The sequence below is a fragment of the Bos mutus genome, chromosome 11 (assembly GCF_027580195.1).
Source record: "Bos mutus isolate GX-2022 chromosome 11, NWIPB_WYAK_1.1, whole genome shotgun sequence".
In the NCBI taxonomy this organism is placed as follows: Eukaryota; Metazoa; Chordata; class Mammalia; order Artiodactyla; family Bovidae; genus Bos; species Bos mutus.
The window spans coordinates 99521643-99539968 of NC_091627.1; the positions used below are offsets into that span (position 1 = coordinate 99521643).

Consider the following 18326-nt stretch of genomic DNA (forward strand, 5'->3'; position numbering starts at 1 on the left):
GGTAGAACCACTAGAGAGAAATAATTCCAGAGACCAAAAAAAAAAAAAAAAAAAAAAAAGGCTATTCTGAGGAAAGTTTATCTGGTAAAGAGAAGAATATAAATTTTCATGACCAAAAAAAAAAAAATTGCTCTTAGCACTGTTTTATTCTGTTTGCTAAAAATATATTAACTGTTTAAAAAAAAATCACCAAAATATGGTGAAATCTCTCTGAATCCTTCCACTGAGATAGTCTGTTTAGGCAAGTTTTCTGGATCGCTGACTCCTCAGTTTTCCTAAGTTCTTGTATTTTTAATTTTTGTTGAAAAATCCCTCAGGAATGTGTTAAAGTAATCCCCTTCTTTCTTTAGCGCACTAAGCATCCTATAAAGTTTGGGGCCAGCAGAGGGTCATGGGGACACAGTCATTGGCCCTGAGAAACCCAGAAGCACCTGGGATGGGGGGTGAGCCAGGCTTTGGTCTCCAGATGTCGTGGCTCCACCTGACTGCTCTCTACTGTGGCCTGCCTTTTACGTTGCTTTGCTTCCTCCCTAAGTGTCAATCACCAATTGTATGCTTCCCTATCCATTCTATTTGCAGACTTCAATATGACTGGAGAAACCAAGTTTATTCCCAGAATTACTAGAGACAACGCTACCATTCCCTGAGGACAGGCCTTGTCCTCTGCTTGACCCTGTGGACTTTAAAGTGACCTGCCCCCTCTGCCCTTCTCCTCGGGTACTCACAGCACCATCTGCTTGTTAGAACAGCTACAGGGTAAGAAGAAAGATGCACTGACCCGCTGTGAAAGGCAATCTGATCCTTAGAGTTTGTGAACATTAGAGCTCGCATTTGGATATGAAATCTGTTGATTTTGTTAGCCTCCTGGGTCAAAGGAGAAAAATAAAAACTTTTTGTGAGATGTAAAAGTCTAAGGGGAATGGATACAAAATGTGGTACATATATACAACGGAATAGTACTCAGCCATTAAAAAGAACAAAATAATGCCATTCGTAGTAACATGGATGGACCTAGAGATGGTCATACCGCGTGAAGTCAGTCAGAGAAAGACAGATATGTTATGACATACCTTCTATGTGGAACCTAAAAAGAAATGATACAAATGAACCTAATTACAGAACAGAAACAGACTCAGACTTACAGAAGAAACTTATGGTGGGGGAGTTAAGGAGTTTGGGATGGACAGGTACACACTTCTGTATGTACAACTGATAACCAACAGGGACCTACTGTAAAGCACAGGGGACTCTGCTCAATGTCATGTGGCAGCCTGGAGGGGAGGGGAGTTTGGGGGAAATGGATACATGTGTATGTATGCTGAGTCCCTTTACTGTCCACCTGAAACTGTCACAACATTGTTAATTGGTTATACTCCAATACAGTTTTTTGTAAAAAAAAAAAAAAAAAAAAAAAAAAGATTTAAAAGTCTATACAAATGTTGCCCCTATGAGTTTTTGGACCGGTAATAAGTTAATAAGACTCATATTTAATCTATTTTAGAAGCAAGCAAACAGGCGGATTGTAGCTGAGCCTACAAAGGGGAGTCAGCCCTCAGCTAATGACCTCTGACCTCCCCAGGAAGAAGGTGCCCTCACTTTCCACACGAACTGGGAGCAAGCAGGTAAACTCGGGAGAGAGCCGGCAAAGAAACAGATTTGAAGGAGAATAATCAATACCAGGTTTTGACAATTTTATTGGAAAATAAGTACAGTCCATTGATCAATGATACGTGCTGTACATGAATCTGGTGTCTTTCTATATAAAAATATTTGGTATCTGCTGCAGAATTATATAAACAAGGTTTTTTTAAAATCATTAACCAGTACAAATATAATTTATCAAAAAACTCATTAAAAAATGGCTCAATACCCTCTTTTACTGCAAATAGAGGCAGAAGGGGGAAAATAAAAATTCTGCTAAGCCAGTTTTAACAACTGGAAATGGAATACTTCACTATACTTGCAAACTTTTCTTAAACACACTGACCAAGAAGAAAAATTCCCATCAGATTATGCAGTAAAATCTAATTAATGGGGAAGGCCTGAAAGGAAAAGGTTAAAGGGAAACTGAACAAAGGTTTTCAAAAAATAAAATAACCTGTGGAAATTTTTAAACAGTAAAGCACAGTCTACGTTATGTGTGCAAATTTCTTCTGAAGGCATTGCCAACAAAGAGATACCCCTGCCTTTTCTGCAGAGAACAGGGCTTGGAGCTGGAGACAGAAGCAACTTCCTGCAGAGACAGCCTAAATACAATCAGACTGACAGAAACAGAACAAGTGTCTGAGGGCAGTTTCTTGGGGAAAGGGACTTGGAGTAAATTTTGAGTTTTAGTAAAATTTGGGTCAGCTAGAGAAAACGTGAAGAGGATTTCTGGTCAGAGGAGACGGGAAGGAGAGGCAGAGATGGAGGGAGGCTGGGGACAGGTGTGAAGGTGAACAATCTGGGCGTGCGCAGAGCAGGACTGAGAGGTGTCAGATGCTCGTGGGCGGAAGTGGGCTTTCGCCCAGGAGGAGCCCATGGAGGCGGTCTAGCAAGGGCATTTTAAGATCCGAGCATCGTAGAAAGATGTTTCATCTGTAGGCCGTGTGTGTGACAGAGTGAGAGGAGGAGGTGACTTGGAAGTGGACCTTCCAGAGAAGTGACGAGTCCAGGAATAGGCAGAAGAATAAGGTGGAATCAAGTGGTCACTGCAGGGGAAAGGCATTAAGAGGTGGGTTCATACTCTGCTATTCTTGCTCTCAAAATTCTCTCTCTCCTGCAGAAAGGTAAGGTTATTTCAAACCCTTAAGAGTCAGGGGAATTCCTTTGCTCATTGAAATGACAGTTTTAAAGGTTCCATGAAATGAAATTCCATCTTTGGAAAGTGACTGCCAGTTGTCTGTCGAGAGGTATGGGAAATGCAAGGCAGACGGAAAGTTCTCCAAGAATGCTTCTACATCCTCTGGGAAGTACAGGTCTCAGTCTGCCAGTAGCAATGCCCAGGAGAACCACTCGAGGGCCTGCTGTGCCCAGACTGGGCCACAGCCCTGCCCTCAGACCCTGGGAGACTTCCTAAATCTGTCTATAGATGGTGAATATTACCTGCATGTTCATTCCTCTGGTTTGCTGCCCAGTGCCTTTTCTCAGCAGTTCAAACATTCAGACAGGGCATCCAGCGCCTTCTTAAAGGACTTCCCAAGCCCTCTGCCTGGAGTTGCCCTGGTCACAGAGCGACTGTCGCCACATCCTGCTCCCTTAATCCGGTCCCAGGTGACCTCAGGGATAAGGGACTAAACAGGTGTGTAGGATGGCTGTGCAAGTCAGTGAGGCCCAGCCTGCAGTGCCCGAAGACAGGAGTCACCAAGGAACTCTTGGCCAAGCTTCTCCACTACCCGAGAGGCACGTGGACCTCCATGGGTCGTTTCTCCTTAGAGTCCAGCAGAGTGGCTGGGGACAGCAGCTGGTGCTTGGATAAATGCCGCTGCCGCTGGACTGGCATGTGGTACCTGACCTTCTTCCAGAATCTCGAGTTCATAGACTGCGACCCCTCTCTAAAGTCCCCTGACCAGCGTATGACCCCCTGTTTCTGCTTAATGAATTTAATGGATTCTGGCATTTTCTCATAGTCTGGAATCTTCTCCAGCTCCAATAGGACAACTTTAATTCCTTCCTGAATGAGAGCATTGTACATGGCCACCTGCTCTTCAGATGAATTCCCCGGCCAGCTGAATCCTGACGTTTCTGGGACCAAAATGATAATCAGTCTCCTGCTCTTCTTTACATTTTCATTAACAACCTCAACAATGCCTGAAAAACATGAGACACAGCATAGTAAGTAAACTTTCCATCTATAATCCTTCCCTCCAGAACCAAGACCCCTCAAGGTTCTTCCCACCCCATCACCTATGTCTCCCGATACTCTTTCTTCTTGCCTTAAATCGAAGGAGTTTATCATTTTACAGAAGAGCTCAAACACTGACCCACAAAAGGTGAGTATTTCATGGCGGAGTAGGAGTACTTGAAGAATGAATTTTATAAACTTTCTTGCTAAACCACTGGATCTACATCACTCCTGTTTTTACCATCAGTTGTAAAGTAACTGCTAGATCTAACTAGTTAAGTTCTGCAAAACGAAATAAAATTTAGTTAATTGTTGCCCCAATAGAGTGTGAGAAAAGTAAACACTTGCATTTAATATGAAAATCATCACGTGCCACTATGCTGTTCTTGTTTGGTCTCAGTCGTGTCTGACTCTTTTCGACCCTTTGGACTGAAGCCCACCAGGCTCCTTTGCCCATGGGATTCCCCAGGTAAGAATACTAGAAAGGGTTGCCATTTTCTCCTCCAGGGGATCTTCCTGACCCAGGGATTGGCAGGCAGATTCTTTACCACTGAGCCACCAAGGAAGTCCCACTTAAGAGGCTCGTCAAGTTGTCAAGTATGTATACCCAGGCTGCAGTGTTCCACCTTTAGTAACCTGGAGAATCCCAGGGACGGGAGAGCCTGGTGGGCTGCCATCTATGGGGTCGCACAGAGTCGGACACGACTAACGCGACTTAGCAGCAACAGTAATTCAATTAGTTATCCAACTTTAGTAATTGAATTAGTTATACAAGATGTTACTTCTTTCCACTGCACACGTACTTTCCCCAACGTAGTCATCTCGGCCACAGATGAACAGCTTATAGCCACACTGTTTTTCCAAGACCTCAGGCATGACTTTAAACACAAAAATATCCGAGTTACAGGTGGACCCTTCCCCAGGGGTCTTTGGACATAGTATGTATGCATCATATGTCTTTCCATCTGAAACTAAAAGGGAAAATGCAATAGTTATAGAACCAAAAGAAAAAATGAGATTTGCTAAAGTCAGTATCACAAATATGCATTTCATAGTGAATTACTAATTTTGTGTACAATGGTACGCAGCAACAATACCAAAAAGTATGTCTTTTTATTTTTTTTAATATTATTTTATTTTTTAACTTTACAATATTGTATTGGTTTTGCCATATATCAACATGAATCCGCCACAGGTATACACGCGTTCCCCATCCTGAACCCTCCTCCCCCCTCCCTCCCTGTACCATCCCTCTGGGTCGTCCCAGTGCACCAGCCCCGAGCATCTAGTATCGTGCATCAAACCTGGACTGGCAACTCGTTTCATATATGATATTATACATGTTTCAATGCCATTCTCCCAAATCATCCCATCCTCTCCCTCTCCCACAGAGTCCAAAAGACTGTTCTGTAATGTCTTTTTAAAGTATTCACCTCTGACAAGTTTTTTTTATTGTGTTTCACTACAAAGTTCTCATATTATTCAAAGGTCTCCCATAAGGAAAGATTCTTCACCTGCCTAGTATGAAACTCTCTTCATTTCCTTGTTCTCATCTTACTCAAATGTCTCAGTCCTGAATTCTATCCACTCTTCCTTTTAAGTATTAGTGTTGTTGTTTAGTCACTAAGTTGTGTCTGACTCTTTTTGTGACCCCATGGACTGTAGCCCACCAGACTCCCTCGTCCGTGGGATTCTGCAGGCAAGAACACAGGAGTGGGTTGCCGTTTTCTTCTCCAGGGGATCTTCCCAACCCAGGTATCAAACCCGTTTCTCCTGCATTGGCAGGCAGATTCTATACCACTCAGACACCAGGGAAGCCCATATATTAGTGGAGTAGTAGTTTTTTTTCTGAGATTTAAACAAAATAGAGAATGCTTCCCTGGTGCAGGAAAACTGAGTCATTTCTTTCATTTTATGGCAGGTAATGGGGTGATCTCTGTGCTACCTAACACAGAGCAAGTCTTCAACCGAGGCTTCTGAATAACTGGATTTATAAGCAGATGCCCTAAATGCCAGGCTATCCCACCATTATGAACACCAGAGCAGTAACTTAGAAAATATCAATACTATTCAGTCATGAAACTATAATTATGTATAATTACATTATTTTGTGTGGACCACATTTCATTTTAAAATTAGAATAAAAACCCTCTTAACTACCCCCACTCTCTCAGGAAAATACTGCATAGAATACAAAATTGTACCTTTTTTCGGGAGGAAATCATAGAAGGAATCTCTGTACCAAAGCACAATGTCAACCTTGAAGACTTTGTAGATGCAAACAGAGCATGTAATTACCAATGTTAACATGACAAATATACCAACTGTGGGCTTCTGGAAATCGGGGACTATAGCAGAGAAGAGGGAAAAACACATTAGAACCCAAAGACTTAAAAACTGAGCACAGCAAATTAAACATTACCACCCCAGGGAAACCATATTTGGGATCAGTCTGTAAGCCCAAATTCCAGACAGTATAAACTCATTCATTACCGTATCTCATTAATGGATTATTGTTGTTGTTGTTATTTAGTTGCTAAGTCATGACTGACTCCTTTGTGACCCTATGGACTATAGCCTGCCAGGCTCCTCTGTCCATGGTATTTCCCAGGTAAGAATACTGGAGTGGGTTACCATTTCCTTCTCCAGGGGATCTTCCCAACCCAGGGATCGAATCTGCACCTCTTGCATTTACAGGCAGATTCTTTACCACTGAGCCACCATTAATGGAAGCCCCTATTAATGGATACTAATCTACAAAGGCATTGAGGATGGATACTGTATAAAACTAAGGTGCACTGTATTTAATTCCCACTTAAGTAGTATGCAATAACATAGAAAAAACACCAAAGACCATAAGATAGAGCACTCCATAGGAATATGAGTAAAGTCAAAGTCACTCAGAAGCCTACAAACGTTCTACAAAAGTAGAAGAGTCGGGTGAAAAAAGTGGTAGACTAGAGGAAAGGAAAGAAGAGTTTAGGATGGCCAGACAGTGTTTCACACTCCACATTCTCCCAGCTGCACAGGCTCGTTATTCAGCTGATGACCGCGGAGGAGTCTGGTGGAGGAGGGTGGAGAAAGAAGAAAGAGCCTTCTAAACATAAGGAGACAACCAGGAAAGAGAATATAAAAACTCAGTTATTTTGTTTTTCCAATTTAGGTCACTGACCCACCTGCAGTTGGGTATGTTTAACCTGCAGTTAAACTGGGTATGAAGTGGAAATCAAGGTAGACTAATGTCCGATTGGCCTAATTGATAGTTTACATTTATATTCAATTATTACTCGCAAAGAGTTGGACACGACTGAGCAACTGAACTGAACTGATTGCAGCTTTTAAAAATATTCATTTATTTACTGGGCTGTGTCGGGTCTTAGGTGCGGCACACAGGCTCTCTAGTTGCGGTGCTCGGGGTTGGTTGCTCCACAGTATGTGGGATCTTGGTTCCCCAACCATGATCCAACGCATGTCCCCTGCATAGCAAGGCAGATTCTTAACAACTGGACCATTAGGGAAGTCCCCAACTGTAGCTTTGTATAAGATCATCTTATCTGAAGTGTAAATCTTCCAGACTGTTTTTATTCAAGACCACCTTAACTATTCTGGGCCCTTGACATTTCCAATATGATTTTTAGAATAAAGACACCCACAACAACTGCTGAGATTTTGATTGGAACTGTTTTCAATGTACAGATTAATTTGAGGGGAACTACTTTGGAGAAGGAAATGGCAACCCACTCCAGTGTTCTTGCCTGGAGAATCCCAGGGATGGGGGAGCCTGGTGGGCTGCCGTCTATGGGTTCGCACAGACTGAAGCGACTTAGCAGCAGCAGCAGAGTATTTATAATACTGAGTCTTTCAATCTGTGGTTATTTATCCCTCCATCTATTAGGTCTTTATCTCAGTAATTATTTTTAGTTTGTATCAGATTTTGAACAATTGTTGCTGCATTTATTCCTAAGTATTTAATAGTTTTGATGCTATTATAAATGCTATTTTTTAAAACTTAAGTTCTGTTTCTTCATTGTTGGTATTTAAAGATATACACAGAAATACTATATATGCACATATATAGCAACCCACTCCAGTATTCTTGCCTGGAGAATTTCAGGGGTAGTAGAGGAGCCTGGCTGGCTGCAGTCCACGGGGTCACAAAGAGTCAGACATGACTGAGTGACTAACTTTCACTAGTGATATTTCTAAATTCATTTACTAATTCTAATAGTTTGTCCATAGGTTCTTTTTGTTTTTTTTTCATGTATACATTCATAAATATTTTACTTCAACTATAAATTATCTTAAAATGTTTCACATACTATAAAACTTTTATTTATTGAAGTATAGTTTATTTATAATGTTGTTTCAGGCGTACAGCAAAGCGATTAAGTTTTATATGTGTGTGTGTGTGTATACACACTTTTCCTGGCTTCCCTGGTGGCTCAGAGGTAAAGAATTTGCCTGCCACTGTAGGAGACACAGGTCTGATCCCTGAGTTTGGAAGACCCCACAGCCAGAGGACCCTGGCTGGCTACAGTCCATGAGGTCACAAAAGATCTGGACATGATTTAGAAACTAAACAACAACATATACACTTTTTTCAGATTTTCTTTCCCTTATAGGTTATTACAAAATACTGAGTATATCGTATTTGCTATGTACAATATGTTCTTGTTGGTTATCTATTTTATATACATTAGTGTGTACAGGTTAATCTCAGCCTCCTAATTTATCCCTCTCCTTTGGTAGGGCTTCCCTGATAGCTCAGCTGGTAAAGAATCTGCCTGCAATGCGGGAGACCTGGGTTTGGATCCCTGGGTTGGGAAGATCCCCTGGAGAAGAGATCCCCTGGAGAAGGGAATGGCTACCCACTCCAGTATTCTGGCCTGGAGAATTCCACAGAATGTATTGTCCATGGGGTCATAAAGAGTTGGACATGACTGAGTGACTTTCACTTTCATTCTGACCAGAGGGAAGTGATAGAGAAATGCACATCAGAACTACAATAAACTATTAATTATTGCTGTTGAACATTTTTCCATATGCCTGTTGGCCACCTCTATGTCTTCTTTGAAAAAAGTCTATTTAGGTCTTCTGCCCATTTTTTGACTGGGTTTTTGTTGTTATTGAGTTGCATAACTGGAGATTAATCCCTTTCCAGTCACATTGTTTACAAATGTTTTCTCTAATTCTATAATATGTCTTTTCATTTTGTTTATAGTTTCATTTGTTGTACAAAAGCTTTTAAGTTTAATTAGGTCCCATTTGGCTTTGTTTTTATTTACTTTATCTAGAAAATGGGTCAGAAATAATATTTCTGTGGTGGTGGAAATAATATTTCTCAGTCATGTCCGACTCTTGTGACCCCATGGACTGTATGTAGTCTGCCAAGTTCCTCCATCCATGGGATTCTCCAGGCAAGAATACTGCAGTGGGTTACCATTTCCTTCTCCAGGGGATCTTCCCCACCCAGGGATCAAATTCACTTCTCCTGCACTGCAGGCATATTCTTTACTACTGAGCCACCAAGGAAGTCCAATATTGGCGTGATGTATGTCAAAGAGTATTCTGCCTCTGCTTCCCTGCCAGAGGCCAAGACATAGCTCCACCCACCAGGAGGCCTGAACAAGCCTCTAAACCAGCCTCACCCACCAGAGGGCAGACACAAGAAAACTGTCATCTCGCAGCCTGTGGAACTGAGTTCGCAAACAGGTCAGAACCTACCCTGGGACCATGGCCCCAGCCCTTGGGTGATGAGAGGGAGGTGTACTGATGGGACAATAGAATGTTCCCTATAGAGGCCACTTCTCCAAGGTCAAGAAACATGACTAACCTTCCATATACACACAAATTCAAATAGAAATCTACACAAAATGGGACAGCAAAGGAATACATTCCAGACAAAGGAGCAAGATAAAACCCTTCACCTAGAAAAACAACTAACTGAAGTGGAGATAGGCAGTCTACCCAAGAAAGAGTTCAGTATACTGATCATAAAGATCATAAAGTTCTACTCAGGAAAAGGGTGGATGTGAGGAGTGAGAAGTTACAAGAAGTTTTAACAACCCAACAGAGTGGAAGGATACCATAACTGCAATGAAAAATACACTAGAAGGAGTCAATGGTAGAATAAATGAGACAGAAAAATGAATCCATGAGCTGGAACACAAATACCGTCAATATTGTGTTTGATTATACAATGTATGAAAACCAGGAACTTCTGACATCCTCTCTGGAAAGTAGATATTTCGGTTTCCCCTGTGCATCCATCATGGAATTGTTTACCTAAAAATATATTCATTAGGCGCCTAGGATGATCAAGATGCAGGTCAAGAAGCAACAGTTAGAACTGGACATGGACCAACAGACTGGTTCCAACTAGGAAAAGGAGTATGTCAAGGCTGTATATTGTCACCCTGCTTATTTAACTTATATGCAGAATACATCATGAGAAACGCTGGACTGGATGAAGCACAAGCTGGAATCAAGATTGCCAGGAGAAACATCAATAACCTCAGATATGCAGATGACACCACCCTTATGGCAGAAAGTGAAGAACTAAAGAGCCACTTGATGAAAGTGAAAGAGGAGAGTGAAAAGGTTGGCTTAAAACTCAACATTCAGAAAACTAAGATCATGGCATCTGTCCCATCACTTCCTGGCAAATAGATGGGGAAACAGTAAGAGACTTTATCTTGAGGGGCTCCAAAATCACTGCAGATGGTGACTGCAGCCATGAAATTAAAAGACACTCCTTGGAAGAAAAGTTCAAAGTAGACAGCATATTAAAAAGCAGAGACATTTCTTTGCCAACAAAGGTGCATCTAGTCAAAGCTATGGTTTTTCCAGTATTCATGTATGGATGTGAGAGTTGGACCATAAGGAAGGATGAGAGCCAAAGAATTGATGCTTTTGAACTGTGGTGTTAGAGAAGACTCTTGAGAGTCCCTTGGACTGCAAGGAGATCCAACCAATCCATCCTAAAGGAAATCAGTCCTGAACACTCATTGGAAGGACTGATGCTGAAGCTGAAACTCTAATACTTTGGCCACCTAATGTGAAGAGCTGACTCATTGGAAAAGCCCCTGATGCTGGGAAAGATTGAGGGCAGGAGGATAAGGGGACAACAGAGGATGAGATGGTTGGATGGCATCACCGACTCTATGGACATGAGTTTGAGTAAGCTCCAGGAGTTGGTGATGGACAGGGAAGCCTGGTGTGCTGCAGTCCATGGGGTCGCAAAGAGTCGGACACAACTGAATGACTGAACTGAATTGATGATCAGACTTAAGTTGCTAACTAGCTCTGGAAATAGAATGATTAGCAATTGTCTGCATTATCATAGAACTTACAATCACGTAAAGAAAACTAAGATAGATGTGGAAATACATAGCTGAGGCCCTAACACCTTATCTTTTGGGGCAGAGAGATGCATTAATAGAAGGAAAGTAGGGCAAAAAAACTTCACAGAAGATACAGTTCACCTGAGAAGTAAAGTGAATGGAAGTCCCCAGGTTAAAAGGAATCTAAGAGCATTGTGGGCAGAGGAAATAGCATGCCAAACCTCAAGGTCATGATATCTTACCATGGGAATACAAAACTGCATTTCAAATAAACGACTCTCTTGTTTACCTGGATGTATTAGTTGTATATATGCTGTGCTTATTCCTTCTGTATTCTTGGCTAAACAGGTAAATGGATGCAGGAAAAATTTACTTTCCACTGCCGAAATATTAAGCCGTGCGAGGACTGTACTCCTTCTTCTGTTTAAAGGATTCTCCACTCTGTTCAAAAGAATAAGTAAAATTGTATAGATGGCATCAATTATAGAAACAATACATATACCTGGTTTCTCTCTTTGTCATTTAAACTGCAGCAGTAAGAATCACCAGCCTAAAGCACAGGTGTAAGAATAAGGCTATAAGCAGCACACTGATCTGATATTTGATAGCTCTGGGACCACTTACTAGCAGAGAGAAATCAAATCAAAATGACCAGCTTCCAAAAAGAAAAATGGGGATACAGGCATTCTGGGCTCCATGGGACACGGAGAATATATGAAATAAGAGTAGATCGGGACAGATGGGCAAGGTTCCCAGGTGATGCTAAGGGTTGGGAGTTTCTCCCTGGAGAAGTGACAGGGAGCCATCAGAGACTTGAGCAGGGGTGTGCTTTAATTCTTGGTTACATTTCATGAGTCTTCTCTAAACTACTTTAAAAATGAAATGACATGAAGGGAAATTCAGGACGATTGCATCACTGGAATGTTGCAATTTTTAACTGAATTTAAGAGAAAGCCTTCCAAGTGGTCTGGAATTGGTACCATAATAACATGTAGTTCACCTGTATTGTACAAGATCTTATTAATCCTACTTAGCTTAGCAAAAGTAAAGGGTCAATCAAAGACCCACTTGGAGAAGGAAATGGCAACCCACTCCAGTGTTCTTGCCTGGAAAATCCCATGAACAGAGGAGCCTGATGGGGTACAGTCCACAGGGTCACAACAACTAAGCACATTGACCACTCATCCTTGGTACTAACCCTTGCTTTGGTATTTAGCCACTCAGTCATGTCCAACTCTTTACGACCCCATGGACTGTAGCCCCCCAGGCTCCCCATCCATGGGATTTCCCAGACAAGAACACTGGAGTGAGTTGCTACTTCCTCCTCCAGGGAATCTTCTCAACCCAAGGATTGAACCTGCATCTTCTGCCTTGTAGGCGGATTCTTTACAAGTGAGCCACCAGAGAAGCCAATCTTTGCTACCCTTGGAATTTAATACCACAGTTTGTCTAGGGCACAACTGACTCTTGGCATACTTACGTGATAAAGTCTTCCTCTAGCACAGGAGTATATGTACTAACCATTGACCCATTCCACTTCCAATAGACATAGTTACTTAGCCGGCCAGTAACATTGCAGATCAATTGAAGCCAGGATCCTGCAAAGCAATGTATTTTTAAATCATAAGATCAATGGACTCTGGTCCATCTAGATTAACAAATGACTGTCGAATAAAAATTTTAAAGTATAAGAAAGGAAAAAGAAATTGTTCTTACATCTACCACTGAGAGATGACCACTATTAGTAACTTCATGTATCTTATTCCTTACCTTTCTGTGCACTATGCAGCTTTGAAAATTGGGCATTAACATCTACTCTGACTATTGAGAATTTTGGCTCACATGATCAGCCTTCCAAAACAGGCTATTTCATAGTGGTTTAGTATTCCATCATACAGACATATTATGACAAGCTCCTTTCCTATTGCAAAACATAATTTCCTAATTTTTAATTATGATTGATATACCAATGAACATGCCTTTACATCAACACTGCACATATTCTGAAATGTTATCCTCAATTTTTTGAGGTTTATAAGTCAGAGATTGGGGGGATTTTTTTTTTGTTTGGATGGCTTTTTTCTCCCTTATAAATCCAATATATTTTCTAAAGATTTTGCTAAGATACTTTATAGACAGCTCTGTTGCAATAAGATCTCTTTTCTTGTTATGTTTACTTGCTGGTTTTTGCTAAACAAGTCTAATACTATAGTATATTAATTTTATATCTGGCCAGTTAATACAATAATTATTCTAACTTTCCCCAGTAATTCTCCTGAAATTTATAGGTATGTAATTATACAATCGGAAAACAAAGTTATTTTCTCCCGTAGAGTCAGCAAGCCTTGGTTCTTTAATCTTTGCATTAGTGGGCACTTCTGGAACAAGTAACTGTTAATTGTTACAGTAACTGTAACAAGTTCATGTGGGCAGCTTAGTCTCACTCTTGACTTCAATAAAAAAGTCCAGACCTGTATAAGGCTTAACACTATAGAGTTTCATAATTAAAAATGCTGGTGATGACTGGTTTGAATTAATGTTATTTACCAAGTGCAGAGGGCTTCCTAGGTGGCTCAGTGGTGAAGAAGCTGCCTGCCAAGTAGGACACACGGGTTTGATCCCTGGGTCAGGAATATCCTCTGGAGAAGGAAATGGCAACCCACTCAAGTATTCTTGACTGGGAAATCCCATCAACAGAGGAGACTGGCAGGCTACAGTCCATGGGGTCGCAAATCAAGTGCAGAAAGTGTCCCTCAGTTCCTATTTTTCTAAGTCATTTTATTGGTAATTAATGTGAAATCTTATCAAATAAAAGCCTGACTATAGCATAACCTTATGCTACGGTGATGGGCCTCTGATCAATGTGATATTTTAAAATAATTATTTCTAATGTAATGTAGGGGGGAGGAGAAGGGGACGACAGAGGATGAGATGGTTGGATGGCATCACTGACTCAATGGACATGAGTTTGAGTAACCTCCAGGAGTTGGTGATGAACAGGGAAGTCTGGTGTGCTGCAGTCCATGTGGTCGTAAAGAGTTGGACACAAAGGAGAGACTGAACTGAATGTAGTTATTATTTTTAGATCTGTAGATCAAATCTAGGTTTTTAGAGAGAGCTCTTAAGTACACACTCCCAGAGCATGCCTTCTCAACAGGGAAAAAATGTACTTCTTAGCGAGGAGAGCAACAAAAGCTTATCTATTGCAATGGTCTGCAGTCCTCTAAAGTGCCAGAGTACATATCTGGGCATTAAATATCTGAGAAAGTAAAGAGGATTGGGGAAAAAATGTCCTGTTAGGTGGTACTACTACTACTACTAAGTCTCTTCAGTCGTGTCCGACTCTGTGCAACCCCATAGACGGCAGCCCACCAGGCTCCCCCATCCCTGGGATTCTCCAGGCAAGAACACTGGAGTGGGTTGCCATTTCCTTTTCCAATGCACGAAAGTGAAAAGTGGAAGTGAAGTCGCCCAGTCGTGTCCAACTCTTAGCGACCCCATGGACTGCAGCCCACCAGGCTCCTCCGTCCATGGGATTTTCCAGGCAAGAGTACTGGAGTGGGGTGCCATTGCCTTCTACAGGGGAAGAAAAAAGGGGGAAATAAAAGGTTGAAAACACTGCTCTGAATTCTACTGGCCAATATTTAAAGTCTTCATCTCTTTCTTTGTTTACATCTATAAATGTCTGTATATTACCTTCCCACATGAAGAACAACTTGGCCAAGTGCAGAATTCAGAGGTCACACATTTTAGCTTTTAATCTCTGTACAATTGTTCTTTGTCTTCATGCAGTTACTATTACAGAAGAGAATTCTATATGCCAGCCTGAATTTTGATCCTCTGATACAAAAGAAAAGTCTGTTTTTATGTTGGGACCAGTGGTTTCCAACAACTTTCAGTGTTGGCAAAAACATTCTATAGTTGTGCTGTCTAATACATAGTCACTAGTCACATCTAAGCCAGTCAGCTCTTGAATGAGGGAATAATATTTAATTAAACTGAATTTACTAAATTTAAATTTAGTGTGGCTATGTACATAACCACACATGCCTAGCTGCTACTGTACTGCACAGCTTAGATGTGAATGCCTATAGTATTATGTCTTATTCTTGAAATAAAACATTATCACTAGCTTGGAAAAATAATTCTCTAGAGTAATTTACCTTCTGGGTCTATAGTCTTAGTCTTCTACCTAAAAGTTTAACTCTCTCAGGGAAAGAAATCCATCCTATACCAAATATATTCCATTTCTTATTTCTAGGCCTATTGAACTTGGTCTTTGTTTTTTAAGATTTTTTTTTTTTTAATGTGGAGCATTTTTAAAGTCTTTATTGAATTTGTCATAATACTGCTTCTGTATTATGTTCTGGTTCTTTGGCCACAAGGCAGGTGAGATCTTAGCTCCCCTCCCTGGGATCGAACCCACACCCCTTATATCGTAAGGCGAAATCTTAACCACTGCACCACCAAGGAAGTCCCTGAACTTGTTTGTCGGCTGATGTCTTTATGAATAGTAACTGTCCATAGAAAAGTAACACTGAGTCAATAAGACGTGGCTAGATATTTGCCATAAGAGGCAAAAAATCCAAAGAAACAAGACACAACGTGTGCCACTTTCTAACTTTAGATACATGCAGTGAACAGCTTGGGTTGTGTGCAGCAAAGGTACAGTTTATCTTACTCTCTAGTTCAAAGAAACACTGATTTCAGCATATCCTAATTGTAGCCCACTTACCCAAGACCACTTCCATTGTCTCATTAGCTGGACTCACAATCTCAGGTTTTGTGTTTCTGGATTTCTCTGAAAGAAAAACACCCACAAGGTCTCTTATAGATTCGAATCTCCAAAGATGACAACACTTGGCAAAATATACCAAACATTAACATATTACAACACAGCATCTGCCTCTAGGGGCCACAGTATACATGGCAGGAGACAGAGGGCCAGGATTTTTGTGAAGGCAGGAGGCTGACTCAGAGGCCACAGCAAAACCATAACACCTCAGCCCTTCTGAACCCACAGAGTTTGGTGCTACAAAAAAAAAAAAAAAAAGACCACAAACATCACCAGGCTCTGGGTCTGCGGACAAATGCATCTCTTCATGCAAATCAGGGAGAACAAAGTGGCTTCCCTGGATGGAGCTTTATTAACCAGAAAGTCACTAGTGCTAGATGTGTGTCTATTTGGTAACTTTCACAGTAACCCAAGAGTGAAAGCCACAGTTATCAAAGAATGCCACACACTTTGGCATACTTTATTACAGTAGGCAGAAAAATACTAAGAATCTCCAGAAATTAATCTGTCTTTTATTCTCAAGAAGATAGGCTTCAAGAGTTGATCTGGGACCAAACATGACCAAATTTGAATGCCTAGTATTCATTCTGCTACTTAAAAAAAATTCGTTAGCTCCATCAGCGCAGGATATTCTGTCTCTCATTCCCTACTGTATACCTAGAAAGTGCCTGGAAGATGGGAAATGCCCAACAAATATTTATAAATCCACCTTTAGAAGAGAAACAAAACAGAACCCCACCCCTGATTATATTATTTCTATATAAGGGATCAGAAAAGATGTCCGAAAGTAGTTAAAACCCATTTGAATTCTTAAAATTCTGTAGTACCCTGTTTTCCGTCAAATCTGGTCTGCTGGTCTGGCTGCAGTACCCCAAGAAACACAAACTGGAGATACGCAACGCCCAGGGAAGTGCTGCTAAGGATGGTTGTGACTCAGGACTCCTGAAATTTAGGAGTCACCGATACTTGTAGGATGTAGGCAAGGAATCGATTTTGAGACAACACAATTAACCTTTGGCAAAAATAAATAATTGTAGAACTGAGAAAACACGGCTATCTGAAAAGTGATCATCTAGGTTTACCTGGGATAGTCCCTATTAGGCCTGTTGTCCCAGAATAATTACTAATAGAGACTGCTTTAACTTTTCAAAGTCCTGGTTAGAGTAACTTTACTTTTTTTTTTTTTTTTTTGTAAACAGCTTGATAAATTTAACTTTCTATTTCATATCAGAGTAAAGCTGATTAACAATGTTGTAATTGTTTCACATGGGGGTCTCCTCCCATCCAGGCTGCCACGTAACATTGAGCAGAGTTCCCTGTGCTATGCAGTTGGTTCTTGCTGGTTATCCATTTAAAATATAGCAGTGTGTACATGTCCTTCCCAAACTCCCTAACTATCCCTACCCCCCATTCTTTCCCTCTGGTAACCATAAGTTCATGGGAATAACTCTCTTCGTACATTACTGAAAGCTTAGGAAATCCTAGTATTGAGAGAAAGGTTGAGTGTTCTGCCCATCTCCAGGTAACTTATAAAGGTGCATTTGTTCTATTTTGTTTTAAAATAGTTTTTAATATGAAATTTGGTGAATAGCAGCCTCAGGATGACTAACAGGAAAAACTGGCATGCACCTATTTGTTTCTCAGCACCAGGCACATGACTGCAAGCTGAGCACGCTTGATCCACAACACAGTTCACGACAACCGCGGAAGCTTGAATCTGCTTACAGAGAAGGAAACGGGCTCAGAGAAGTTATGCGACTGGGTTAACACAGATCTGACAAGGGTGGAGCTTATTCCATGGATAAAGAAGCTGTGGTACATATACTCAATGGAATATTACACACCATTAAAAAGAATGAAGTAATGCCATTTTCAGCAACATGGATGGACCTAGAGATGGTCACGCTGGGCGAGGTCAGTCAGACGGAAAAGGAGAAATGCTGTATGACGTCCCCCCATCAAGCTAAAAGAAATGACACAAAGGAACTTACAAAACAGAAAGACTTACAGACTTAGAGAACGAACTTATGGTCAGCAAGGGGGATGGGGGAACAGATAGTTGCTGCTGCTGCTGCTAAGTCACTTCAGTCATGTCCGACTCTGTGCGACCCCGTAGACAGCAGCCCACCAGGCTCCCCCGTCCCTGGGATTCTCCAGGCAAGAACACTGGATTGGGTTGCCATTGCCTTCTCCAATGCATGAAAGTGAAAACTGAAAGTGAAGTCGCTCAGTCGTGTCCGACTCCTAGTGACCCCATGGACTGCAGCCTACCAGGCTCCTCTGTCCAAGGGATTCTCCAGGCAAGAGTACTGGAGTGGGGTGCCATTCAAGGGGGATGGGGGAACGGATAGTTAGGGATGGATAT

At 41.4% G+C, this 18326-nt stretch overlaps 1 protein-coding gene across 9 annotated transcripts in view; it reads right to left on the reverse strand.

The window, feature by feature from the left end:
* Positions 1–1676: 1676 nt before the first annotated feature.
* Positions 1677–18326, reverse strand: part of IL1R1 (interleukin 1 receptor type 1) — an 87758-nt gene continuing 71108 nt past the window's right edge. For all 9 annotated transcript variants that reach the window (XM_070379887.1, XM_070379886.1, XM_070379884.1 and 6 more), the window contains 6 exons: positions 15902–15967; positions 12647–12764; positions 11456–11607; positions 6028–6171; positions 4627–4794; positions 1677–3789 (listed from right to left, as the gene is read on the reverse strand). In XM_070379887.1, the coding sequence (XP_070235988.1) occupies positions 3371–3789; positions 4627–4794; positions 6028–6171; positions 11456–11607; positions 12647–12764; positions 15902–15967 (1067 nt within the window). In that variant the 3' untranslated portion in view covers positions 1677–3370. The remainder of the gene's footprint in view (positions 3790–4626; positions 4795–6027; positions 6172–11455; positions 11608–12646; positions 12765–15901; positions 15968–18326) is intronic.